Genomic DNA, 26390 nt, shown 5'->3' with positions numbered 1-26390 from the left:
TTTTGACGACCGTCTTCCTGAGTGTTTGTCATGTCTGGTGCCGGTTATCCTTCCTTGTATTCTTTTGGCAAAATCAATATAATTCGTACCTTTACCAAAAAAAAAAAACCATACCTGAACGTGCATTGTACGTTTAATTTAAATACAAGGGACGGACTTTATCTTAAGGGAACCATTAGGGCACTTGGTAGCAAGAACTGGTGATATCCTCAACTAATTACGTCTAAATGGGATAAAAAAAATAGTTTCATTTTCATTTTCATTTTTCATACTTATAAGTTCCTTCCAAACCTCTCCCAGAAGTATTAACTTGAATGTCTATCGAATTAATAAGTTATGGCAGAAGCCGAGACACGCATACACACCCAACACTCGAAATCTGTTGAGTGTTGCTCAAAAAGTTCTGGGCACTTTACTATTTGCTAAAATAACGTAACGCGTCCGAAGCGATGTACAGAGATCGCCAGATCCGACCAAACTCATGCCAGATTGATTCGATAACCGGGTACGCATTGGAGAACTCCCACCATCTAGAAATACGAATTGGGAAGGTTTTAGATTAGTGTTGTGCCCCTATTGTCTCGAGCGGCGACTAGGAACTGCAATCGCATCGGTTCATTAAAAATACAAACCTAATGGTCCTAATTAGCTTAGCTGCTTGCCTAAACAGCATTACTTTAGCCATAAAGAAAGGTGACTAGGCTTTAAAGCTACCCCTTACCTGCGATGACTTCGAGACAAAGAAAGCCCAATCCCGTGCTTTGAGCTTGAGGTTTCAAATGGAAACTACCACCGTTTACACGAGTCTCTTCGCATTGCAAAGGTAGTTGTGCAGAAGCATCTAACAAGCGGGCGGGTCACCTACAAAGGGATCGACACCAAGGTCCAAAATGACCCCCCAGTATTGTCCTCATAAGAAGTATACAAGAATCAAGAAAAGAGACCGGCAGTACATAATTAAATTCAAGAAAAGATCCAGACCGTGCAGTCTGATAAGGTTGAATTTGAGGGAGGAATCGTCTCTCAACGCCATGTCGTCACTATGCCGAAGGGAGCATGCGAGACATATAGACAGGCTCTCGGTATTAGTCTCGATGGGACGCCTAATTACCTGATGGTTCATCTTCACAAGACATCACTTTACTGTTATTTAATTCGGCATGCAAAGGTGTTACTACTATATAAAAGTTGGAACGGTATGAACACCGTTTTTGGTCATGAAATGGTGCAAACGTCATTTGTCATGCTTTTTCTCCACCCGTCATCCATGGACTATCACTTGCCAATATCGGACCCTTCGACGGTAACATTAAAATAAAAATTTGAGACTTTTAAAGATTGGAGGGCCAATCGAGGTACAAGTCCCGCACGCCTTGAGCAGACTGATTTCCCAGTAAGGTTGCAGGCCAAGCTTGCAGTTTCCATTCTAACATCAACAAAGTCCATCTACACGCTTAAAATCCGCAAGAACAGAGTCGACAGAAGAGTCCGGCCCTTCGAAAAGTCTCCTGATTCGCTCCTTCCAAAGAGGAGCAGCATCTTGAGCCAATTTGGAGAGGAGAGAGCAGGAAGAAGACCTCCAACAATGGAACAACTGCCAAATGCACACCGGCATAGCCCAACATCCACCAGTACATATGTATCCTCTCCATATCATTCTCAAAATAAGTAGTTGCCAGAAATTACTAGAAAACAAAATGCCGAAACATACCTTTTGAAGCGGGAGTGGTTGGATTTAAATCTGTGGTTGAATGCACTTGTATATTCTGTTCAGCTGATATCCTCAAAGCCATGATGCAAGTGGCGAGCAAAAATTGAATTCCTCACTTCTAACTAATATAGCAGAAGATGTAACAGGAAACTGCTATATTAAAAAAATGTGGAACAAGTAGCATTCGGCAGGTAAATAGATCCACTTTCTTTGAAGAGGAGAACAAACAATTCCCCAGGAAAATGATTTACAGAAGAATCAACAAAATAGAAGTATTTCACAGCATGAACCTCCTGGAAGCTTCATGTTTCCCATTTCCCGTCTCATGGAAAACCATCTCAGCTCAAACGCGCCCTTTCAAGTTTGCTGATTTTCTGTGGAACTTTTCTTTTTTTTCCTTCTCGCTAGGCAAGTGAAATTCTATGGAGCTAACTACCTTAGCTATTTTTAAAATTGTCATCTGATGATACGCCTCTCATTCAACCTGTTCATGATTCTGGATGCATCATTGAGTCTATTTGCTCTCTCGTATATACTTGCCACAACAAGATGCAACTCCTTCTTGTTAATGTTCTGATCAGAGTCAAGTCTCTGAAAGAGAGACTCTACCGTCGCAAAGTCCTTTCTTGCACCGTAGAGACTGAGCATCTGGAAATGAACTTCATCTGAGAAAACGCATCCCTCTTCCTGCATCTCCATGTAAACTGCATCTGCCTTTTCAAAGTCACGCAACTTCCCATAAGCATTTAGGATGATAGCAATGACATTGGAATCAGGAAAGTACCCAGCCAGTCTCATCTTATCAAACACCTCGATGACGTTGGCGTACTTTCTATTCCTTGAAAGGAGCTCGATCATGCAGCCAAATACTGCTATATCCTTTACCTCTCCTGCATCAAAACCTTGGCGGAAAACCCAAGTGGCCTCCTCTAAGCGACCAGCTCTAGCAAGAATTTTTATTGCGGTCTCTCTGGGGATATTGTCTGGGCGCCTAAGCTCATGGAGTAATCGCTTCGCATGACCAACCAAACCGGCCCTTTCATAAGCCACAATCATGGTCTGATAAAGCACCTGATCAATCTCAACCCCCGAGCTCCTCAGCTTTTGAAACAATGTCGCTGCACGGTCTAATTTTCCTGCCTTGCCCCATATCGCAATTATTGTCGAGTAAGTAATTGCATTCGGTTCGATTCCTATATTCTGCATTTCCTGGACCAGATTTGTCGCCTTCTCATGCTCGAGAGATTTTCCATATATCTTTATCATAGTATTGTAGGTAACAACATTCTGCTCAATATCCTTCCTCTGCATCAGTCGAAACAGATGAATGGCTTCGCCAAAGAGTTCAGCCTCACCATACACCCTCAAAAGCGTATTATAACTAACAACATTTGGTTCAATTAACATCTTCCTCATGCTCCAAAACAGCCTATCCGCTTCCTTAGCCATATCGAGCTGACCATAGACATCAATCATAATGTTGCACGTCGTGAGATCGAGAGGGCACTTAACCTCGTTCATCTCAGAAAACACAGACAATGCCTCCACAAACTTCTGATTCTCCACGTATAAACAGAGCAACGTCGAATAACTGACAGTATCCGGCATAACATCCGCTTCCCGCATCTCCTCAAGAAGAAGCCGGGCCTCGCGAAAAAGCTTAGCTTTACCGAACACGTGAATCATGGTATTATACGCGACGAGGTCCGGCATTATCCCCGAATTCTTCAGCCTCGAGAAGATCGAGATCGCCTTCGAGTAGTCGCCCAGCTTCCGCGACAGCTCGATCAAGTTACTGTACAGAACAAGGTCGCCCGACACGCGGTCCTGCTCCATCCTCTGGAGCCAAGAGAGCGCGGAGTCGAACATGGCGGCCTTGCCAAAATGCGTGATCAGCGTCGAGTAAGTGTACCGGTCGGGCGCGAGGCCCCTCTGGCGCATTTCCTCGAACAGGCCGTGGGCGACGGCCCACTGCCTGGCGCAGAGGGCGTTGCGGGTGGCGACGTTGTAGGCGAACACCGAGGGGGTGTAGCGGGCCTCCTCGTTGATCCAGTCGAGGAGGGCGAGGGAGCGCCGCCAGTCGCGCTCGCGGGAGAGGAGGGAGACCATGAAGCGGATGGAGAGCTGGCGCCCCTTGTAAGGGGAGAGGAGGGAGAAGAGCTCCCGCTCGTCGCGGGTCTGGGAGATGGAGGAGACCAGGTCGTCCATGTCGATGCTGTGGTCGAGGTGGGGCGACTCCGACCGCCGGAAGGTGGGTGCCCGGTGCCGAGGCTGCGGGGTTCTGCGCCACACATCCTTGTTGCCTGCTGAAGAAGAAGAAGAAGCTGAGGGTGCGGAGAGGGCGAGGGAGATTGGAGGGCGTTGAGCTTTGCTGGTGATGAAGGAGGGTCTGGCGAATGGCGAGGAAGGAAGGAAGGAGGAAGGAGATAGCGTCAGCTCTACTTGCATGGTTGCTGCATAGTAGTAAGCAGCGGAGTGACCAGGTGCTTTCAATGCTTTCAAATTGACTTTATTTGCGGAGAAAATATCACAAATGATCCCTGAATATATGTTCAATTTCACGAGCTTTCGATTTACTTAATTTGACTCCTAAATTTTCATCTAATATTTAATTTTATTTATAAACTTTCGATTTGTTCAATTTAGTCCATAAACTTTCATTTAGAAGCACACACTCATCTCTCAAGAAAAGATTTGCCTTTGGCGGCCGATCATGAGACACATGCCAAGATCTTCCACACCATTTACAACAGCTAGGAGGGTGTCTGGGTTTAGAGTCCTTATCACCATTGCCGTACAAAGACATCAACATCGAAATGTTGGAAAGAATACAAATCAAATACTTGAGCTCCTAGATCTATATATGAATCTAGTTTGAAAGAGTGGAATAAAATTTAAATCAGGAGAGGAGAGCAGCCTAATCTTAGAGAGATTGTGAAGTCACGATACGAACATCCTCCTTGATGGCTATCGATTGGACGATTGGTCGAACTGATCTCTACGTTCACCCAAGATTAGTTGCAAAAGTTCTATCAACATAGAAACTCCCGGAACAAATGAGAAAAAAGAAAAACAGAGAGCTTCAAAAGAGGGAAGACTATAGCATGAATGCAAAGTGGTTACAAATCGCAACAAAAACCGAACAAGAGCATATAAGAAAGAATGAGACTAAGAAGTAAGAACTCCGGCCCCCAGTGCCTTCGTGGCATCCCGGCTGAAGTAGACGGTGAAGGAGGAGGAGCGGACGCCGGAGGGCTATGAGAGGAGGTCACCGTTTCTTTAGAGCAAGCGTAGTTGCATCGGCTAGGACTCACGATCCTGTACAATCCACTGCTTGTCAACGTGAAAGTGTCCTTGCTATTGTCCTGGCCGAAAGAGAATACCGCGCCTAGAGCGGGCGACGACTCGATTTCGGCATCACACTGTATAGGAGTGTCCTTTGCGCAGGTGTAAGGGACTTGAGCGCTAGTGAAGTTGCCGCTGTTCTCAGGATTCTCCGTGCCCACCCAGATGCCGCCACTGCCATACAGATCCGCGTACAGGTATCTGGAATCAAAGTTCATAGAGTCTCAGCTCGTTGTCCTCGGTGATTTCGAATGAACTGAATTGTGGACGTGATCTTGAAGAGGAATTGCTAGTGAATCAATGGATATACTGAGATCCGTCAAGCATGACGGTGGAATGAAGCTATATGGACTTACCTTCCATACAAGCACGGATCGGCCATAGACCGATAGAAGTAGCCTCCGGTGATCGATGCAGAACCTTGCGGATTCTGGGGCTGGGAGTGATTATATCCCATCACAGGAAAAATAGGCTTGATGGAGCTAGCAGATGTATTGCCGCCGGGGCTCTGTGGGGGATGATACAGGAACGGGCCCTCGTAGACGCGCCATCCATAGTTTCCACCTTTAGTGACTATGTCCACCTCTTCGTATACATCCTGTCAGGACATCGACCGGTCATCCCTTTCCGAAATCAAAAGAAAAAAAAGGCGTGCCGGTCAATGCATGTGAAAGTTGCATTGATTCGAGCGTCTCATGGACTCGAACAATGGAGACTGCATTACAGTTTCTGATCTCTGATACAGTTAATTGCATAAGCAGCAAATGACTAAGAGGAAACACGTTCTGTGAAGTGCGAGCGAACCTGGCCAACGTCTCCGCAAAGAAAGTAGGAAGGCCTTTCCAAGTCGAAGCTGCATCGCCAAGGATTCCTGAATCCCAGGGCCCAAATTTCGGGTTCTAATTCCTTATCTACGGAAAATGGATTGTCTTTAGGAATCGAATAATTTCCCCATAGTTCAGATTCACTAATGGTCGTCGAATCTGCCATGACATACCACGAATGTAAGGCATGCAAGAAGAACTAAAGAAAAGACGACCAGGAAGGCTCGGAGCGAACTGGAACATATTACAGAACACGCATCGAAATCCAGGTATGGTGCAAACTCGGACGCTAGTGGTTTACCTGGTAAGTTATCGACATCGAGCCTCATAATCTTTCCGAGCAAGGATTTTTTGTTCTGCGAGAAGTTGTAGGGATCGCCGATACTCCCTCCATCGCCCATCATGAAGTACAAGTACCCATCTTTTGGACCGAAAAGAATTTGACCGCCGTGATGAGTAGTGAACGGGAGGCCCATCGTGAATATTCTCCTCACTTCATTTGGATTGACTTTGCCTCCCTGAAAAAATACAGATTGCGACATGGGATTTATCTACATCCGTCACAGTAACGACGGGCGGAACGTTTAGAGTGATGCGCAGTTTTATTTACCGGTGAAGACTGATTGGCGGTGAACTCTGATATGACACTGTGATATCGGCAAGGGTTTGCCCCATTATCCGGTCCTATCTTCGAAGGATCGCATCCCACGTCCGAGTTGCACGAACACCTACCGGAACAGTAAGGCCACTTGGTCTTATCACAATTGAAGGAAACAAAGAACCGGCCGTTATTCTGGTAATTCGGATGGAATGCCAGTCCCATCATCCCAAGCTCGCTCTGAAAATGCACTTCATCGGTCAGATCAAAGAAGGGGCTTGACTCGTCAATTCCTATTATCTCTCCCGAACCCTGCTCAGGGATCGTGTTGAGCCATATCTTACCAGGTTGATTGGATAAGAACACCCGATTTGAACCATCAGGATGAGCTACCATATTAAGGTAGGAACCATTCCCGAGTTTCTCCAGGCAAACGCCAGTCGGGGTGCTTGAATTCTCTGCACTACCTAACTTAACTGGCCCACCAGAGAAGCATACTGACGTGTCATCAGAAGCCCCACCAAATTCGTTGCAAAACTCTACTGCTGAACTCCATGAATCGGATATCTTGCTTCCAGAACTGGGTGTTGTTTTGGCTCTACTTTCAAAAGCAAAAGGAGAATTTAATATGGATGTGTTGTGGCACTTGTCCCAGAGATTTGAGCAGAAATCAAGCGTGTAGAGTTGGGACCGTGTTGAATTCACGGAAATTGAAGAATTGCAGAGAACAGGAACCACACGAGGTGCTTGTTCGACTCGATACAGTTGAGCTGAAAATGGATCACATCTCTGCAAAAAGCAAGCAGACCCACAACATGTAAAATGGCTAAGGATGTTAAAATTTTCCCCCCTCTGACAGCTATGCTATATGTAAATGCAAGGTAAACATCGTTGTAGCTATAACTTCATGGAAGCTCTAGAGACATAAACAAAAGTACTCCAAAAGAGGAATCATTTCAGAGAAGTGGAAACCCGGGAGTGCAAATTGGCTTTTCATTTGATTCTACTTCCTTTAACTGCACAAATTAATCTACTCTCAATGAAAAGGCAATCAATCACGCCAAAAAATGTCTTTAGCAACATGAGAGCAACAGCAAATGAAGCCTTTACCGCACAAAGAATTGACTTTAGAAGAGAAGCACAACCACGGTCTGAGATGTTCATCGCTTTGAATTGCTTCTGCAGCTGTAGATCGCGAGCGGAATTGCAGCAAACACTGCCATTGTATCGACAAAAGGGCAGACTGGCATTATTGGCATCAAAGGGTGCTTCTGCTTCCAGCACAACAAAGCATGATAATCCCAAACAGTGAGTCGCCAATCCACAAACCGAAGTTCAAAAAAATTGAATGAAGCAAACAGAGGAAACAACAAACAGGTTGATTACTGGCTAAAAAGATGACTACTTTTCATCCCTTTTCAGATGTTATCACTGTCTATGCCTCTGTTAACAATAGAACAGTGAACGAAGCCTATAGAGAGAGACACAAGAAGCAGACAAACGCATACTCAAATCAGTGCACAATGGATATGAAGCGGAATAGCGGAGCAGCAGCAAGAGCAGGAGGCTGTGAATGACGAAGATCTTCATCACCAGAGAACCTCTCATTTTCGCAGTTTTGCAATGGCATTACCGCCAAGAAATTACACAAGCACAAATTCGAATCTCCGTAGCTTCATCCACTGAAATTCCCAAGAAAAAAGTTTGAAGAAAAGAAAGCAAATGGATGCGCGAAAACTGAAGTCGCATCACTTTCCTCAGCTGATGTTCCCCAGAGTTCATTCCACATTCTTGGACTCTTGTCTGTCACCAGAAACAAGAAGGAAGGAGAACAATGGAGGATGAAAATAAAAAACGAATACTTCTTTTCACCAAACTCAAGTCTGTGATTTGAGAAACCGTCAACTCAAGCTTGTGATTAGAAATTGAAGTGGGGAAAGATGGATATTCTAAGTTAAGAGCCTGGTGGGTCAGACTGATATGGTTGACTTTCATCTGTAAGACTCAATGCGTGATTAATGGTGATTGTTAAGAAAAGGAACAAGTTGACCTCCGGAAATACATATCTATTCGCAATCTAAAGATTGATTTGGACACATATTTCAATTCTCACAAAGCTCAAGGATTGAAACGGTGACCACGGCGTAACCCGCTTGGACCAGCCGTTCAGATAAAAACAATGAAACAGTTAACCGTTTTTGATGCTGCTGCTGCTCCAACTCTCCTGCATGGCAATCAGCACTGCTCTAAGCACTTAAATTGTTAGACGAAGATTTCAAAAACCGTCGAGCTAGTATATATCAGAACTGATGTAAGAACACATATCATCGCACCCCTACAATCTTGCAGGCACTATTTGGCCTAAAAACAAGCGTAGTTTATGAATTAAACACAGTGTTGACATGACTCTAAGTAAAAAAGGACAGCAAAGGACCTATCCAGATCGTCCTGTGATCGATTGCCGCTCTAATTTGATTGTTATTGACGCTAGCTAGATTACGCGGGAGTTCATAATTTATGCAAATTCTCTTCTGTGAAGGTTGTTCAACTTTGGAGTTTATTGACACGGTTGGACGTGGATGTCTGCCTCTCGAAGACTAAAAAACGTATGTATTGGACTTTGGACCAATCCGTCCAATGCACGGCACTGCAAACTGGGAAAGCGCAGAGCATCTTCTGTGCCACTGACCCGCAGGCAGGGCAGGCAAGCCAAGCCAAGCCAAAGCATTCCAAAGTAACCCTTGGCTTGCATCTGGGAGGCCCCCAGTAATGGGAAGCAAGACTTTTCGTGGACCGTGCTGTTCACATCCCAAAAACATCAATTTTTTCCAAACTCATGTTGGGTCCACTGGAAAAATATAAATTTTCATAGAATTCTTTACATCTCAATCAACCCTATCTATCACATCATTTGTACTGTAAATCTATCCGATATTTTCCTCATTTTTGCGAGTTCAACTTCTGTATCAAAATATTAGCAAACCTACCCGTCAATAAGAAGAGCTTACCTCAAATTAGCTCGTGAGCATGATCCAGCTATATTGAGTTCACTAATTCGGGATCGCTACTCCCGATGGACTCGGCCGTGGCGCCTCAAACGCATACGAGAAAAGTCAAATCCGGCGGGCGGATGACAGTATTGCTGGTTCTTGCGTATTGTGAGCATGTAGTTCGTCTTAGGGCACGTCTACGAACCTTCGATGGTCGGATCTTCCGGGATCGCCCGTCGTCGGATTACTGAAGAATCAATCTCGGTCGTCCATCGACGAGACACGACAAGAGGGACTTGAGTACTAGGGATTGCGAATTGATCAGTCGACAGAGAGAGGTCCCGTTCATCTTTTTCACATGAACCCGGACCTCACATCAGCAGGGATAATAATAGTAATTCGCAATAAAATATTTTAGCCTACAAGAATCAGTCAAATCTCCCAACATTTAATACATCGTTCCAGGTCGATAAACGCATCTGCTTCCTCCCGTCAACCGCGAAGTCGCTCGTCAAGCCCGCCCTACGAAAGTCTCAGTCGTCTTCCTGCTATCACCCCAGCCAAAAAAAAAAAAAAAAAAAAAAACCCAGAGCAGCTTGCCTTTTATAAGAGTTCCTCCACTTTCTTCGGTCGCTGCATCGTCGCCAATCGCCATCCCCGTCGGCGAGCGAGCTATCGATCCATGGAGTTCTTCAACCAGGCCAAGGCGGTGCGGCTCCGGAGCTTCCACGGCAAGTACCTGGTGGCCAACGAGGACGAGGAGACGGTCCGCCAGAGCAAGAACGGGTCCTACCGCCGGGCCCAGTGGGCCGTCGAGTACGTCGCCGGCAACAGCCACGTCGTCCGCCTCCGGAGCTGCTACGGCAAGTACCTCGCCGCCTCGGAGGAGCCTTACCTCTTCAGCATTTCAGGTACATGGGAGGCCGAGGATCGAATATGGCTTTCGATTCGTTTTCTGGTCTGATTTGTTCTTGTTTTAAAGTTTTTATTTTAGATTTGATTTTAAGAAACCCGATTCTACAAATTTGTGATTTACCAGTGCTGTTATTGATGAGAAGAAAACTGAAAATTACCAACATGAAATTGCTAACGCATTTGAAAAATTTACCGGCATGTCTTGCAAATCACCAATCATATCTTGAAAGTGAGGAATTTCCAGCTCCTTGTTCTAGAATTTTCGTCCGTAGTTTTGATAAAACCTACCTAGTCAAACAAGTCTTGCCAACCTCATCTACAAGCTTGGGCAATGATGACTTCAGTTTACCAAGCTAAAATTGGTATTCTTTTCCCCCTTAAAAAATTGATTCTAAATAAACAATTCCCTTCTTGATCCCGACTTGTTAGTCAAACTCGATTAGGCCCGATCAATTGCTCGAGAGTTTTTTATAATTTCCAACCACGGCGCTTAGATAATGATTTCAGGGCCGATATCGGGATCGAAAACTTTATTGATCATCAGTTTTTTCCATGATTTTTCTGCAAAATAACCAGCAAGTCGAGCTTATATGGTTCTGGTTTTGGTCATACAAAAGGCAAGAAAGTGGTGCAATCAAGTCCCCAATCCAAGAACGACAAGTCCGTCGAGTGGGAGCCGCGAAAGGACGGGGACTACGTGAAGCTAAGGGCAAAGGGCGGGATGTACCTACGCGGGAACGGGAGCATGCCGCCCTGGCGGAGCTCGGTCACGCACGACATCCCCCACCGGACCGCCACGCAGGAGTGGGTGTTGTGGGGCGTCGACATGGTCGACCTTGTGGTGGACCATGAAGCGGCCGACTTGGCCCGCGGCCACCTGTTGTCCTATCCAAGCTCGGTGTCGGAAACATTGGAGGATTACTCGGCCGACAATCACGAGGACCCGGGGTCGAGGAGCGGGTCGGGCATGGAAATGTTGGTCTCGACTCAGCCATTGCCTGGCTCTAAGGTAAGGCCTAAGGTCCCTTCTGTTTCCGTACAATGTTAGTTTAGTTCCGGATGCGTCGCCAGATTTGACAAATTGCACTCCTTATGTATTAGATTACTAGATATATATGAGCTAGAGAGAGGGAGAGAGGGACAGCATATAACATTTAAAAAGGGTGTTTTTTGAACTAGTGTGTGGGGATATTGTCGTCTCATCCAAGCTGCGTGTCGGAAAGCTTGGAGGATTACTCGGTGGACGATCACGAGGACCGGGGGTTGAGGAGCGGGTCGGGCATGGAAATGGTGGTCTCGACTCAGCCATCGCCTAGCCCTAAGGTAAGGCCTAAGGTCCCTTCTGTTACCGTACTATTGTAGAAAGTTACAACATAAGGGCTCATATGAGCCACGGCACCACAAACTCGTGGCCAATGAGTCCGGCACGCTTCACATGAGATTCACCCGATCTAAAGATTCACATGAGCGGACCATCTAGAGTTGCATATAATTAAGAAAAGGGCTATATATATAAAATCATGACATGTTAGTTTAGTTCCGGACGCGTCGCCAGATTTGACAAATTGCACTCCTTATGTATTAGATTACTAGATATATATGAGCTAGAGAGAGGGAGAGAGGGAGAGGGACAGCATATAATGTTTAAAAAGGGTGTTTTTTGAACTAGTGTGTGGGGATATTGATTAGTCAATTATATAAGTCTACGGGCTATAAAAAATTGTCTTGTCAACGTTCTTATTGAATATTTTTAACGGAAGTACAACTACGGACGAGGATGGTATTGCAAAAGAAAAGGAAAATTCAGGGGCGAAATTGTATAAATAGAAAGGATTGAAGGTTCTCCCATGGGTTTATTCTAGAAATTTCATTGATCAAATCTTAAAGGTAGCTATAACGTTACTTGACCCTTTCTTTTTGCTTGCACTTTGGGCTTGAAAATGTTGACTTAAAGTTGGGAGCACTTCTTTCTCCCCCTTGTAGCTTTAAGCAAATCCAAAAGGTACACTGAATAATTTTGAAGCCCCGCCAATTTGATAAATTTTCTACGGGTCAAAAAGTGGGGGAGAAAAAAGGTAGGAATTAATTATGTTCCGTCCAATTACTTTTAAGATAGATAAATAATTATCTAATAGCTCTGGTCATGCTTCCTACTTTTCTAAAGCTTTAATTTCGATTTTATTTTCATAGTCGATTTCCCCTATCGTCAGCTAATTTCATAGATATGCATACTTAGAGTTCAACCAATAACATCTAAATTGTTTTCGAGTTCTTCTGGAGCAATTAGATTAGTAAAATCAAGTGATTGAACTTACAAGAGCACGAAAGGGGCACCGACTACCTTGACTTGATTAGGCACATGTTACTCGCAATTATTCATGCTATAAAATATGGTTAAAATGCTCATTTCAAGCCCATAATTTCCCCTGAAAGATTGCTTATTGACACAGTTTGTCATTCGTTGACTAATTTCGTCCTCTTTTTTCTAAAAAAAAATATAACCATCCTGTAAAACAAAGGTAAAAATAATAATAAAAGAGAGGAAATTCCGAAAGGTTGTGAGAATATTATTAGGATCCTCCCTTGTCATGCCCGCTTTAAACAAACGCCACTGACGCCGAATCGCCGATATATAGTTAAACTCCTAAACCGTCAAACGACGGATCGCCCCCAACCAGCACCGTCACCATCTTTTTCTTCTCTCCCTCCCTCCCTCTCTCTCTCTCAATCCTGAATCTGACATTGTGCAGACCACGTTAATTTCCACAACATCGTCACCTCTCTGTCTTGCCACCCTTTTGTTCAGACAGGACAGGAACAAACCTCGTCTCACCGATCATTTTCGTCCTTGGTTCTTTTCTGGTCCCTAGGATTGATCTTTGTTTCGTTTTTTCGTCACCCCGGTGATCCTGCGTGACGTTCAGGGCGGCATGGAATTCTTCGCCAAGGCGAAATCCGTCCGCCTCCTCGGCCACCATGACAAGTACCTGCTGGCGGACGACGACGAGGAATCCGTGTGCCAGGACCGCAGTGGCTCCATCAGGCAGGCCAAGTGGACCGTGGAGCTCGTGGAAGGGGCCGGTGTCGTGCGCCTGAAGAGCTGCTATGGCAGGTACCTTACGGCGTCCAACGTGCCCTTCCTCCTGGGGATGACAGGCAAGAAGGTCTTGCAGACGCTCCCTGCCAGGAGAATGGATTCGTCCCTGGAATGGGAGCCCATCAGGGATGGGGTCCAGGTCCGGCTCAAGACGCGATACGGCAATTTCCTGCGTGCAAACGGGGGCTTGCCGCCCTGGAGGAACTCGGTCACGCACGACATACCGCACCGGTCCGCAACCCAAAATTGGATTCTGTGGGATGTCGATGTTGTGGAGATCAGGGAACAGCCGACTACTCCATTGCCAGAGGTAAAATATGATAAAGCTTCCGAACCGTCTCTTCCAGAACTGGACTCTCCTTCCTCGATTGAGCTCCGCTCACCGAAATCATCGGAATTAGAGGTAATTTCTATATTTCTTGATTACTAGATCGACAAGGATATATACTTTAGGCATGAAGGATGTCTTTCTTCATTAAAAATTCTAAATTAGACAGAGATCAGTTTGAGCAATGCATGATAATGTTGATCTAAACAGCCTGCACGGCATCTCTATCCTCGTGAGTGTCAATACATCGCTGAACGGACGTTCTGCTCGTGTCTTGAGCTTTGAAACTTATGGTTTGCATTTGGAGTTTATCTGTCTCGCCTAAACTTTTTCTTGAATAATCATTTCAACTGGCATTTTTCTGTCTTGAAAGAAAAATCATATCTTGGTCTTTCCCATGCAGTGTTATTTTCGTCCAAGTCCATCATGCTCCATTCAAATGAACTTCCTTTTGTGCATATGGCAAAATGCGATACTTTGAGTAGCATCTTCACGCATTGCAGCCATGCCCCCTTTCCCTACTGATGCACTCGATAAATTGTAATCGATCTACTCTGTGGGAATGTATGATTTCATGCAGAACACTTGTGAGGAGCAATTGAACATTCCTTTTTCTGGTTTTCTTGTTTTGCAGGATGACGATTTCTTTGGTGGTGCGGTGAAAGCTGAAGGTAGGATGATCTACTACAGAGTGGCCAATGAAGACGGGAACACTGAGGATGAGAATGAAGAGCTTTCGTTCACGTTCAAGGGAAGTAGATTGGAGGAGCTGGTGCAGAAACTAGAGGAAGAGACAGGGCTTGAGGATATCATGGTCTGCTCTCAGTGGAACAAGAAGCTCTATCCCCTCCGGCTGCAGCTTCCTCCCAATAATGCACCGATGCACGTCGTGGTGGTTCCATCATCATCAAAAGGTATGTTCATAGTTCCTATAAAGTTGAAGTCCAAGCATGCATTCATCTCTTATGGGAATTTAATCTGGTAACTGATAAGTATCATCTATAAAAATTGGTGTAGGATGATGGTGGGCCAGTAGTGTTGACATGTCATTGTTCATTGAAATTTTGTACCTTGCCAACGGAGTTTCCTTTTTTTTGCAATTTTTTCCCAGTGGCGAGAGATATTGAGGTTCCAGGGAGTCTCAGTTCAAGGTAACCAGGGTGATCAGCCTCTTCAGGGATAAACTGCAGAAACTCCATGTACTTTCTGCTTCTCTGGCGTGTATGAGATTCAGAGAGAGAGAGAGAGAGAGAGAGAGGCTTCACGTTTGGGTTGGTGGTATGTATTTGACAAAGGTTGGATTTAAGGAAAGATCGTTTTGCTGTCCAAGGTTCTCAGTGACTTTGCTCTCAGCAAAACTTCCATGTAAGTATCCAGGACTTTGAAAAACGGCTGACTGTTTTTCATGCAAGAAGTCCCAAATTAATATCCTTTAAAAATGATCTTGTTGGAAACTTCACTTCCAATATGGAGATGGCCAACTGCGGATGGTGTTGGTGGTAATTGTGTTGGCAGTATTTATGTTCAAATCTAAAGAAGTTAACAAAGTTTGCTTAAGGAGGTCACAAACCAGTGGTAAGAGCTACAGCCTTCTTCGCCGAGCCGATTCTCTGAGTAGATTAGTACGAACTAGAACACGTGCTTGAGCTCGGCACTGCAGATAAAGGCGTTGGTGCAAGCAAATTCAATCTCTTCCTCATCTTCTTTTGCGACTCAATCTCCTGTTCTTCCATTTACTGTTGCATCCCAGTCATCGTCGTAATTATTCTCTTGGATCTTGTGTCCGTAGCTCTCTATGCTCCAAACTTGAAGTAAGCCTCAAGTGTCGTGGAGTTGCTATTATAGTTGAAGTTGTTTAATAGCAAGTACCAATTACAGCAACATCCATGTTTCAGGTGTGGGAGTCGTCGGTCAACAGTGATTCCGACAGATGCTAATAGCTTCATAAGCATCCTCCTCGCGAGCACAATTGCTTCATCCATTCGAAAATCCAAGGTCCGATGTGAATCTACGACGCACATCCTCCGAACAAAATCCTGAGAGCATGTCATTAGGACCCTAGTAGAAGAAGAATTCAGCGACACATTTCGCCGCCTTAACTATCTCCCTGTCTCTACAGTTACTCGACACACATGAATCCACCCCAACCTGCCGACAAATGATCACGTCAATTTTCACATTTCCAGTGCACGGAAGGACATTCATCGAACAGCTTTGACAGCTTCACTTCAGCTTGGCAAGAGCGTTTGAAATCAAACAGCAAGAGCAGGCTCGCAACTGACGAATCAGCATTTGTGCATGCCGAACAAACGATGCAAAATGCACTCTAGCAGTCAAATTTCATCTGTTCAAATCAAGCTGACATATAAGATACAAACCAAGTTTGTTCTCCGCATCATTATTCATATTAAAGGGAATTTATATAAGAATTGGATCTTATATAAAGAAAGAGAATTTCACTTCAAAGAAGCACTCATTTTTCTGCTTAACTCGTGATCAGAATCAGTTTCATGCTACTTCACGAACGACCCCGCAACCATTATTTAGATTTCCTCGTTACGACACCTGAACTGCCGTTTTTAACTGCCGATACCGAACATCCGGCGCGAAACATATCATCCGCAGTCGCAGAGCGTGCTCGTGTCCGGTCCCTCTCGGTCGTCGGACTTTCTCGCCGAGGCCAGTGTCTCTCGCCGTCGCCGGACTCTCGGCCGCCGGCATGAGCTTCGCTCTGACCCGCTTCATCCTCCACCTGGGGTTCTCATGCGAGAAACCCAGGAACAGCAAGAGCTATGGCTTCCTCCTCTTGAATCCCAAGAGAAGTCCATTCTGTTCCGCCGCCATCCCTCCAGCGCAGAAGGTAATGTCTCGCCGACCTCCGGCTTAATTCAGTTGATTCGATGCGGGTTCCTTCTGTAACTCCTTCCACGTGTTTGTTCTATTGCGTGGCAGACGGGTGAAGGGCTTTTGGTGGTGGTTGGAGGTGGAGCGGCCGGGGTTTATGGAGCAATCAGAGCCAAGACGGTGGCCCCGCATCTTAATGTCTTGGTCATCGAAAAAGGGAAGCTTTTGTCAAAGGTTGGGTTTTACCTGCTTTTCGGGGTACAGTTATAATGTGGTCGTTCACTGTTGTCTGTGTCCCCAGAACAGAGGAAGAATTGGGTGTGACTACAGAAAAGAGAGGCCTTTTGATGGTTTGGGATTGGGAGTCGTAGTGTTAGTACTGAAGACTACAGTTAGATGGTTATACCAAAAGAAGATACGGTTATATGGTGTGCGCCCTGCAATCCATAAGCTGCCATGTCTGATTAAATTTTGTGGGGGTTTGTTGTGTTGATGCAGTGATGATTGTATCTGAAAAACGGCTTTGTGCAGAACTCTTGGTCAGTGCTAGTATAGTACGCATTGTGAAGTTTTGCCATCCTTGGCAGGTAAAAATATCTGGAGGAGGTCGGTGCAACGTGACAAATGGGCACTACACAGAAAACCTGGTAAGTTAAAAGTGTAAGAGAAGCTTTCAGGACTTAATGTTGGTTAGCAAAAATGGTTGATTTGTTTGCTGTGAATGTAAGCCTAATCTTGGATGTTCCAGTTGCTGATCCATAAATTATGTACAACGAAGCCATCGGCATGAAAAATCACTCGTGTTTTCTGGTGGAGGATTCATTTAATGGACTGAAACCTCAATCTTTTGCCTTTTCATTCTTAGCTTGTGGTGTTATCTACTGGAGGATCTGTTTAATGGACTCAAAACTCCTCCACTCATCCAGAATCATCTGTTTATTGCATTTGTACTCAAGGAGGAGAATAATCAAAACCATGTTTGTGAGTTGCAGAGAATGATAGGGGATAATACCTGGTCGTGTATAATCTTTCCAAGCAGACCTGATAATTTTATCACTTTCAGAATTTGGAGCAGTGAAAATATCTTATGCTGTCTGCTCAATGGGCCAATCCTTTAGGTTCTATTTAACAAAAAAATTGTCAATGATGGAAAAAGGTGTTCTGAGTCCACTACAATTGATTGTAAAGATTGAGACAACTACAGTCTATGCATACATCACCTTGGAGATCCACTCGTCGAAGGAATTGGACTCTTAACAGTGTTACACACCTCCTGCCCACTAATAATTGGGCAATCTTTTCCCAATCTGCCTTTCATGATCATTGGCGTGTTTGAGGAATAACTTTTATATAGCAAGCTGCAATTTCAGGATGAAAAACTTGATTGTAGATTTTGGCAGAACATTACCCTAGGGGTCACAGAGAATTAAGAGGATCATTTTTCAGCACGCATGGCCCAACAGACACAATGACCTGGTTTTCTGAACATGGTGTCAAACTCAAGGTTGTGCTCAAAGCTGAACAACTATTTGGCAAAGCTGTAACATCCAATAGCTTAACACGGCATCCTTTGTGCAGACAGAGGACGATGGAAGGGTTTTCCCTATTAGTGATAGTTCATCTTCAATAATCGACTGTCTTCTGTCTGAAGCCAAGCAAAAAGGAGGTAAGTAGCTCTGTTGTAATGGGTGATCACATTGTGGTTGCATCCCATTTTAACTTCCAAAATCTTTGCATCAATTCTTTGTCGTGGATTTATTGGAAGCTGAAGACATGTTGTTTGACATTGATAGTTTAATATCCACCTGCAATTATGTCCCTCTGAAGGTTTTAATTGTTTGTTAGCTTCTTTTTCTAATCAAAAATTGGAACAACAATAGCATGAGGGTGCTTCTTTTATTGTACAAAGCAATTCAGAACTATTTTTCTTCCCCTAATCTAGAAGGCAGCTTTTCATGTATAAATTGCAAGTTCGACCTCAACAGTGCCGAAGGATAAAGAAACTCCTCCAGAAAATTTTCTTCTGAACAACATTTAATTCAGTCTAGCACTAGTCGCAAAAAGAAAAGATAGTTGTGTTACTAATTCATCCAGTGTGCTGAAGATCTCTCCACGTGCCTTAAAGATACTTAGAGTACTTGCAACTTGTCTTGTCTGAGGTGTGAATCTCTCTTTTAGTTCTAATACAGACCGGCAAAGTTGTCACCAGTGCTTCTAGAGATGTTGGTGGGAACTTTCTGCTCAAGGCTGAGAAGCGTACAACTAACTATATGGAAAATCTCAAAGCTGACTATCTGCTGATAGCCAGCGGGAGTAGCCGGCAGGTTGTAATGGATTTGACTGGAAAACTTTGTCGACCTCATTGACTGAAGAATGTGATGGATTTTGTGTTTTTGTTTCAGGGTTATGTCTTAGCCACTCAGCTTGGTCACTCTATTGTGGATCCAGTTCCTAGCTTATTCACTTTTAAAATTGAGGATTCACGGCTAGCCGAGTTATCTGGGGTACTATCAGCAACCTTTAAACTGACAATGCATTTCTCTTGCAAAAGAATCAAGATAACTATGTAAGGAGTATCACTAGCATATGGAGGATATTCTATCCTAGATTTTTTTCTTGCCATAGGAAATAACCGTTTGCAAAGGTATAGCTTGTTGCAGCCTTGTGTACATCTATAGCTCTTACTCATGCTTCATGTGAGTTTTTATCTTTAAAAAGTTGTTGAACTGTATAAATGCAAAAAGTTCATTTCATACTCTGACACAGATGGAACTTGTATAATAGATACAATTATGTGAGTTGAGTTAATTATACTATCTACGTATTATAAATAATGATAAATAAAACTAATCTTTCTCTCTCTCACATTACTGTTTTTGGTAGTTAATTTTCACTATCTCATTATTAATTAAATGCATTTTTTTGGAAAAGCCTGCTTTACCCCGATATATTTAAATGTATATGTGATCTCTGATGGTAATTCTGATTGTTAGTGAATTACTGATCTGACTGATACTCACAGGATAAGTAGATTGTTTGCATCTAAGCTTCCCTTCTTCTGCTACTTTTGATTATGCATACCTTCTTCACTGAGGTCCCAGTTATGTGTTTGAACAGGAAATGTTTTCATTTTTCCGTAAATAGTGTATACATGTGATGTCCAGGTCACATTCCCAAAAGTTCGTGTGAAGCTGAAACTAGAAAACGTTCAGACAAACATACCCCAACTTGTGCAGGTAATTTTCCTTTTGTAGTGCTTAAAGATCTGTGATGTATATAATGACTGGGAGTTGGCTTTTAGGTCGGACCCATGTTAGTTACTCACTGGGGACTCAGTGGTCCTGCAATTTTACGACTGTCTGCTTGGGGAGCTCGTCACCTTTTTAGTTCAGATTATAAAGGTAGGACTGCTCGTTGCATGAGTTATCTAATATATATGTTCAAGTCTTTGAAGTTGATACATTTTTCTTATGCAGGTGATCTTCTTGTAGATTTTATACCAGATATTAAGATGGAAGATGTGAAGTCCATCCTTATCAAACAGAAGCATCAGTTTACGGTAATTCTGATATCAAATTGACAGATGTTTCTGCTTTTCAATTTCTGTTGTCAGCTTGCTAAAACAGCCCTCACTGATCTTCATATGTTTCATATATTCAAAAGGAGTTGCTTTTACATCATTTGAAACATGGCACTGTTGATGGATGGCAATGGGATGATCTGTAAATAAACTGAACCAAAATAAAAGATACAAGTAAATTTCAGGCTGAGATCAGAGCCATTCTAATTCTAGGCTCTAGTTTGTTCTCTTCCTTCCCAGAACAAGAAAATTCTTGCATATGGAGGACAATATTCATCAAAACCTGATCCATACTGTCTGCAGCCAACAAAGTGCATCCTGGTGCTGGCTATTAGATTAAAGCTGGGTAATCTCGGTAGGCACCATGTTGTGACACCAGTCTAACTCTCCTAGTTCAATGTCTTGCTACAATGGATTTGCTTTCTGTTATGCATAGACTGACCTTCTAAATTGCACAATAAAAACTAGTTATATTAAACAATTACTGGATCATGGTGCATACATTTAAAAGTTTTTTGCTGCATATGTAAATTAAAATGCCTTAAACATTGGGCATCTAACAATTTCTTTCTTTGAATTATATTTTCAGGTAGACATCTAGCAATTTTTGTTTTTATTTTGCTGTCTGCTTCTTTGCCTTGTCTGATACATCCAGTTCCACTTTAGTCATAATCACCTTTTGTTTATCAGCTTCATACGTCTCCTATGGATTTAGGATTATGTTCCACTGGTTAATTCTTCTTTGACCTAATGTTGCCCGATGGATGTCTTCATCTTGCAGAAACAAAAGCTGCTCAATGCTTGTCCTTTGGAATTTGGCATCGTGAAGAGATTTTGGACATATATTTTGGATCGTGAGGTTATATGAGTATGACCTTATTAGCTGTTTAAACATGTGAAAAATCTATTTTGGCAGTTTGCATATACTTCTCATCTTTAATTTGCAGGGTGTGGATGCAAATATTCTCTGGGCTTCCATTTCAAACAATTCATTGATTGGTATTGCTTCTCTGTTAAAGCAGTGTATGTTTCGGGTAATGGGAAAGGTGAGGAATCTATGATTAGACACTGATATGTGGATGGTTTCCTCTTGTTCTAACCCTGTTGAGCAATGTTTTAAGGGCCAATTTAAGGATGAATTCGTCACTGCTGGAGGTGTCCCCCTATCTGAGGTTCTCTCCCTTTCCGTCCACTTGTTCTCTTTTTCTTGGTTCTTTTAATTTTTCGTATGAAAAACTATCAAGTTCTGTTGCCATAACTAAAGATAAAACTGATTTGCTTGTCCTTTATGAAGATCTCACTTAGTACAATGGAAAGCAAGATACAGCCCCATCTGTTTTTCGCTGGCGAGGTACAGTTGTTGTGGTGATGTGGATTTTTGTTTCACCTTATTAAGATCATTTGCACAAATTTCCCGCTCGATGCCTCGGAACACAAGGAAAGAGAAAACTTTTTTTAGTAACATTCAGGATCGTGGCTGTCTGCAGGTGCTCAACGTCGATGGTGTTACTGGTGGTTTCAATTTTCAGGTTAGTACCATTCATTGTTCGTAGTGGAGTCTTGGCTCGTGAACTTAAGGTTTGTGGGAAGTCATTGCTATTTCTTAGCAGAGTGCTCACTCAAGATTTTTGCTTACCAATCGTTCCTTAACTGGAGATTTTTTTTCCAATTCCCGTGGAGTGGCTTACAAAAGAGCTGATGAAAATGACTGAGAAAGCCACAGCAAAAGGAGGGACGGAACACAAAAAAAACCTGAGAACCCATGCTCCTTGCATATACTTTCCACGTCCCAAGTCCACCTCCTTGAAAAAAAGATCCTGCACATTCTAGAATCCAACCTAATTTTGGACCCACCTTTAAGAAAAGTTTTCTTTTCCTTTTCTTTTTTTTTTGTGGAATTTCAACTCGAGCTAGAGCAAAAAATTGTAAAAATATAAAATTTAGCCTAAAACAAAAGAAATAGTTTGATTTTTCACGAAACGAAAGCAAAGAGGGCCCTTGGATTATGGATAGAAATTTAATTGATTGATTTAATTAAGGCGGTTTTGGTAGGAATCGGAATTGAGTTTGCCCGGCGTATCTATAAAAATACCTCGGTTCTAAAAATATATCTTTCCTCACGAACTTAAGGTCTGTGGGAGGTCATTGTCAATTTGTCATTGCTATTTCTTAACAAAGTGCTCTCTCAAGATTTGCTTACCAACCGCTCCTTAACTGGAGAAATTTTTAGTTTCCAATTCCCCCCTGTTTCGCGCATATTCATATGCTTAGTCACGATGAATTTGAGATGATGTTCACCACCAAGCTATATAGTTTACTCTAGGCTTGAGTTACAGTCCCCTAAGATGCACTGGTTTCTAAATGAGCCATCAATTGCAGAATGCATGGTCCGGCGGATATATTGCGGGAACTAGCATCGGCGAACTGGCACTGATGAAGAAGGAAGCCGATTTCGGCGTGAAAGTTGAACAAGGGAAGACACCGAGTTGAGCCTCTAATGGTCAGGTTCACAAACGTTCTCAGTTGTAGTCTTAGGCTTTAAGACCTTGCCAGTGTAGAAACCTTTTAAAGAAAAAAAAAAGGGTTTCTTCTCCTGCTAAACTCCTCACCCTGGCCTGGAATGGAATCAGCTTCACTTGCATTTTGTTGAGACATGCACCGCATGATTTGTATTCATATTGGTTCAGTACGAGTCTGCATTATCGATCAATTTGTGCAAGTTGCTTTCAAGTCGGATAGCTATTACCTGTAGAAGTTAGTCTCGTCTCTGGCCAATGGTCGAACAACTTGTGAACACATGGTATGTTTAAGCATAGCGGCGCTCTTTTTACTCATCTAGTGCGACTCTCTCTGTCTCACCGGTGAAAGTTTACATTCTTCAAAGGGGGTTGGGTGTTTATTATCTAGGCCAATTCGTCACGGCTAAATTAATGCAACTTTTCCTGGTCATCGAAGGCCGAACCCAGGCTTCTTCTGGTGCAGAGGCATGGATTGGGATAGACAATTTTGAAGTCTTGAATGCTAAAGAGTTCAGTGGCAGTTGTTGTCATACTTACTTCCATTCGTGACGTGAAAGAGCCACGGACTACCCTTGATTTCTTTCACGCCTTTTGTCTTACTTGGAAAAGAAAAAAGAAAAAAAAGGAGACAGGGAGAAGAACACTAAGGGCGTTCACTTAAGTACATAATTTTTTCTTCGCTCACTTGAATACTACAAATTTGAAAAATTGCTCACTTGAGTGCCAATTCCGATTTGTTTCATCAAAAAGTCCGATGTGCACACTGATTGTCCAACATAGTGTTGTCGGTTGTTCGATATGACTTCGCTAGCATGATGTAAATAATTTTTTAATATTATTTTCATATATTTAAATATTTTTATTATTACTATTTTGAATTCTTTTTTCTTTTTAGTTTTATGGCTTTTTTTCATAGAGTTTGCAAGGGTCACCAGCAACCCTCACTGGCCACAAAACCTCGCCCTTGGCCACGAAGGCCCTAGGTAAGGCTGTGAGGGCCCTTGCTCCCTCTAGGCAGCCACATGTGATGCTGCTCACCCAGGGCCGGTGAGGTTGCGATGTCCTTGCCCATGGCCTTCACGGCCAAATCTAGCCGAGGGAGAGCCCTTGCCACGAAGGCCCTAGGTAAGGGCATTGCAGCCTTTTCGACTATGGGCAATGCTGTCTAGAGCTAGCGAGAGCATCACGATCTATAGCTAAGGCCGCAAGGCCCTGGCGACCTTGCCCAATGCGTTCGTGGCAAAGGGCGAGAGTGACCCTCACTAGCCCTAAAGAAAAAGAAAAGCATGATAAAAATAAAAACAAACAAAATAAAAAAAATAAAAAAGTTTCATGTAGGATGTTTGGCCAAAAGTGGCACTTAAGTAAACGATTTTACTTTAATATAGTACTCAAATGAGTGCTGTACGAAAATTTTGACACTTCTAACATTCTTTTCTCGGGAACAAATCAAGGGAGAGTATCATACCAAGATCAACATTTAACAAGAAGTTTCACCAAGGATATTCCTCAAGATATGCATTTGCTATCAAGAGGCAATCTGCAAGGCAAGTGCAGTTGACAGTGATGTCAGGAAAGAAAAACTCGAAAATTAGTTTAATCAATGAGATTAATATATTATCTGGTTTAAGAGAAACCGTGGACCGAAGATCTTTCCCTATCAGATGAGTAAATATTTCATAGTAGCGTCAGCGCACATTTTGAATTCATTCTATTATTAAATAACAATAGAAATATATATAATAATGCCTGCCATCCCAAGAAAAAATAAATCATGCCTGCCGAGCGCGCGAAACTCCCGTTGACCTCAGGAGTCAGCACTCCAGGAGATTAGGTTGGCGTTAATTTCGCTAGAAATGAAATGATCTGAAGAAATATAGTTTTAAAAATGATCATTTATTTTATTTGAAAAATTGAATGATCGAAAAAAAAATTATACCATCCATTAAAAATTTCTAAAGACTAATCGTTTCAAGATATATAAGTTATAATATTTTGCGAAGCATTCATATTTAACGAAACGAATGAGACCAATGTTTATCTCATTTTCCTTTCGGTCGAGCTCAAAACTTATGTGGGGAGAGAAAAGATGCAAACGGTAGGTCATTACAAAAACCCCATACTTAGTTTATTCTCTGAAAGAGAAAGTGAAATAAAAAAAAGAACTACATCAATAATTTTTTCTTGGTGAATCCCTCGCCTTGCACGAAATCTCAAGGAATTAAGCTTGGGGCTACGTCCAGCCTCGACTTGCACGAGCCTCGTTTCCCGGTCCCCGAAAGCGATGTTCTCGATCCTACTAAGGACGGGAAAGACTTCAACCTACGACCCGATCAAACATGGAAATTTCCTTTCAATTCAAATGACTTCATCCTGAGCATATTCCTAGGACTATGTTGGCAGTCGCTTGCAAGGAAACTACCCTATCTTTCGCAAGCAAAGACCGACGTAGCTTCGCAGCTGTAGAACCGATCATGATGTATGTATATGTATTAAAATTATATATATAATATATTGCATTCTATGTAGACTATGTTGATGCTTCTCGATATCTTGAGATACCCGTTAAAAATGTGTTTGACCAGGGTCAAGATAAGGCTCCAGGCGTACATATATTTTAGCATGTTCTAATTTGATTTTTAGTTTTGTCTCTCTCTCTCTCTACCTTGGAGATCTCTATTAGCTCGTAATACCCAATAACTTTTCTTTTTTAAAGTTTCACAGTTTAATATTGTTCTTTTATATTGTGAATTTTATACTTTCGGGGCATGTTTGTTTATACCTCACCAAAAGCAAAGGGTAACTTTTCTATTTCCCCATAAGAAAAGTTAGAATATTGTCTGAATTTCATTAGATTATGGAAAAAGATGTATGTGACAGTTTCGGGAGTTGTGGAATATTTAGTTGTATATATATATATATATATATATATATATATATATATATGATGGATGGTGTTACCGGTGGCTTCAATTTTCAGGTTAGTACCGTTCATTGTTCGTATCGGAGTCTTTTCTCGGGAACTCGAGGTTTGTGGGAAGTCATTGCTATTTCTCGACAGAGCGCTTCGCTCAAGATTTGCTTACCAACCGTTCCTTGACTGGAGATTTTCTCTTTTCCAATTGCCGTTGGGTGGCTTACAAAAGCGCTGATGAAAATGACTCAGAAAGCCACCGCAAAAGGAGGGAGGGGACACAAAAGAAACCTAAAATCCAAGCTCCTTGCATATACTTTCCACGTCCCAAATCCACTTTTTTGAAAAAAAGATCCTGCATATTCTAGAATCCAACCTAATTTTGTACCCACCTTTAAGAATTCTTTTTCTTTTTCTTTTTTTCTTCGTGGGATTTCAACTCAAGCTAAATAGCAAAAATTCGTAAAAATATAAATTTAGCCTGAAATAAAAGAAATAGTTTGATTTTTCGCGAAACGAAAGCGAAGGAGAGTGGTTTTGTTGGTCAAACGAGGGCCCTTGGATTATGGATAGAAATTTAACTAATTGGATTTATTTTATTGATTTAATAAAGGCAGTTTTGCTAGGAACCGGAATCAAGTTTGCCCGGCATATCTGTAAAAATATATCTTTCCACGTGAACTTAAGATCTTTGGGAAGTCATTGTCAATTTTTCATTGCTATTT

At 42.8% G+C, this 26390-nt stretch overlaps 4 protein-coding genes across 7 annotated transcripts; 2 read left to right on the top strand and 2 right to left on the bottom strand.

Annotated features, from left to right (window-relative positions):
* Positions 1 to 2099: 2099 nt before the first annotated feature.
* LOC104423881 (pentatricopeptide repeat-containing protein At5g39980, chloroplastic) lies at positions 2100 to 4203 on the bottom strand. Its single transcript, XM_018863623.2, has one exon. It carries the CDS (start codon positions 4157 to 4159, stop codon positions 2168 to 2170), a length of 1992 nt encoding a protein of 663 aa, XP_018719168.2. The 5' UTR covers positions 4160 to 4203; the 3' UTR covers positions 2100 to 2167.
* A 522-nt stretch (positions 4204 to 4725) lies between these two features.
* On the bottom strand, positions 4726 to 9818 carry LOC104422562 (HIPL1 protein). Of its 2 annotated transcripts, none has more exons than XM_018864196.2 (7): positions 9487 to 9818; positions 7589 to 7749; positions 6491 to 7267; positions 6182 to 6398; positions 5861 to 6039; positions 5413 to 5654; positions 4726 to 5257 (listed from the first exon to the last, which is right to left on the bottom strand). In XM_018864196.2, exons 2-7 carry the CDS (start codon positions 7640 to 7642, stop codon positions 4831 to 4833), a joined length of 1896 nt encoding a protein of 631 aa, XP_018719741.2. In that variant the 5' UTR covers positions 7643 to 7749; positions 9487 to 9818; the 3' UTR covers positions 4726 to 4830. The 2 variants fall into 2 exon arrangements, with proteins under 2 accessions (XP_018719741.2, XP_010033226.2); XM_010034924.3 differs by lacking the exon at positions 9487 to 9818 and adding an exon at positions 7987 to 8349.
* Positions 9819 to 10114: 296 nt separating this feature from the next.
* LOC104422558 lies at positions 10115 to 15219 on the top strand. 2 transcript variants are annotated; one of them, XM_010034920.3, is made up of 6 exons: positions 10115 to 10379; positions 11001 to 11392; positions 11563 to 11706; positions 13308 to 13883; positions 14443 to 14722; positions 14920 to 15219. In XM_010034920.3, exons 1-6 carry the CDS (start codon positions 10151 to 10153, stop codon positions 14961 to 14963), a joined length of 1665 nt encoding a protein of 554 aa, XP_010033222.2. In that variant the 5' UTR covers positions 10115 to 10150; the 3' UTR covers positions 14964 to 15219. The 2 variants fall into 2 exon arrangements, with proteins under 2 accessions (XP_010033222.2, XP_010033223.2); XM_010034921.3 differs by having other exon boundaries at positions 14826 to 14968.
* A 194-nt stretch (positions 15220 to 15413) lies between these two features.
* Positions 15414 to 22938, top strand: LOC104422559 (uncharacterized protein YtfP). Of its 2 annotated transcripts, XM_010034922.3 has the most exons (16): positions 15414 to 16668; positions 16761 to 16886; positions 17240 to 17299; positions 18043 to 18156; positions 18231 to 18318; positions 18831 to 18976; positions 19055 to 19156; positions 19817 to 19888; positions 19954 to 20053; positions 20129 to 20211; positions 21014 to 21091; positions 21180 to 21278; positions 21354 to 21404; positions 21527 to 21583; positions 21720 to 21761; positions 22612 to 22938. In XM_010034922.3, the coding sequence occupies exons 1-16, from the start codon at positions 16528 to 16530 to the stop codon at positions 22720 to 22722; spliced, it is 1470 nt and encodes a 489-aa protein (XP_010033224.2). In that variant the 5' UTR covers positions 15414 to 16527; the 3' UTR covers positions 22723 to 22938. The 2 variants fall into 2 exon arrangements, with proteins under 2 accessions (XP_010033224.2, XP_039159505.1); XM_039303571.1 differs by lacking the exon at positions 18043 to 18156.
* The last annotated feature ends 3452 nt before the right edge of the window (positions 22939 to 26390 follow it).

This window comes from Eucalyptus grandis, chromosome 10 (assembly GCF_016545825.1).
Source record: "Eucalyptus grandis isolate ANBG69807.140 chromosome 10, ASM1654582v1, whole genome shotgun sequence".
Lineage (NCBI taxonomy): Eukaryota > Viridiplantae > Streptophyta > Magnoliopsida > Myrtales > Myrtaceae > Eucalyptus > Eucalyptus grandis.
The sequence above is the reverse complement of the archived record's forward strand: the minus strand, read 5'-3'. Positions and strand labels throughout refer to the sequence as shown.

Bases quoted from the DNA above. Each gene is read 5' to 3' on its own strand.
- LOC104422559 (XM_010034922.3), top strand. From the start codon at position 16,528: ATGAGCTTCGCTCTGACCCGCTTCATCCTCCACCTGGGGTTCTCATGC. The intron at 18,977-19,054 runs GTTGTAATGGAT...TTTTTGTTTCAG, and splicing joins CCAGCGGGAGTAGCCGGCAG to GGTTATGTCTTAGCCACTCA. The intron at 20,054-20,128 runs GTAGGACTGCTC...TTTCTTATGCAG, and splicing joins TTTTAGTTCAGATTATAAAG to GTGATCTTCTTGTAGATTTT.
- LOC104422558 (XM_010034920.3), top strand. From the start codon at position 10,151: ATGGAGTTCTTCAACCAGGCCAAGGCGGTGCGGCTCCGGAGCTTCCAC. The intron at 10,380-11,000 runs GTACATGGGAGG...GTCATACAAAAG, and splicing joins TTACCTCTTCAGCATTTCAG to GCAAGAAAGTGGTGCAATCA. The intron at 14,723-14,919 runs GTATGTTCATAG...ATTTTTTCCCAG, and splicing joins GGTTCCATCATCATCAAAAG to TGGCGAGAGATATTGAGGTT.
- LOC104422562 (XM_010034924.3), bottom strand. From the start codon at position 8,086: ATGAGAGGTTCTCTGGTGATGAAGATCTTCGTCATTCACAGCCTCCTG. The intron at 6,399-6,490 runs GTAAATAAAACT...GTATTTTTTCAG, and splicing joins CCGCCAATCAGTCTTCACCG to GGAGGCAAAGTCAATCCAAA. The intron at 6,040-6,181 runs GTAAACCACTAG...ATGTCATGGCAG, and splicing joins CGATGTCGATAACTTACCAG to ATTCGACGACCATTAGTGAA.
- LOC104423881 (XM_018863623.2), bottom strand. From the start codon at position 4,159: ATGCAAGTAGAGCTGACGCTATCTCCTTCCTCCTTCCTTCCTTCCTCG.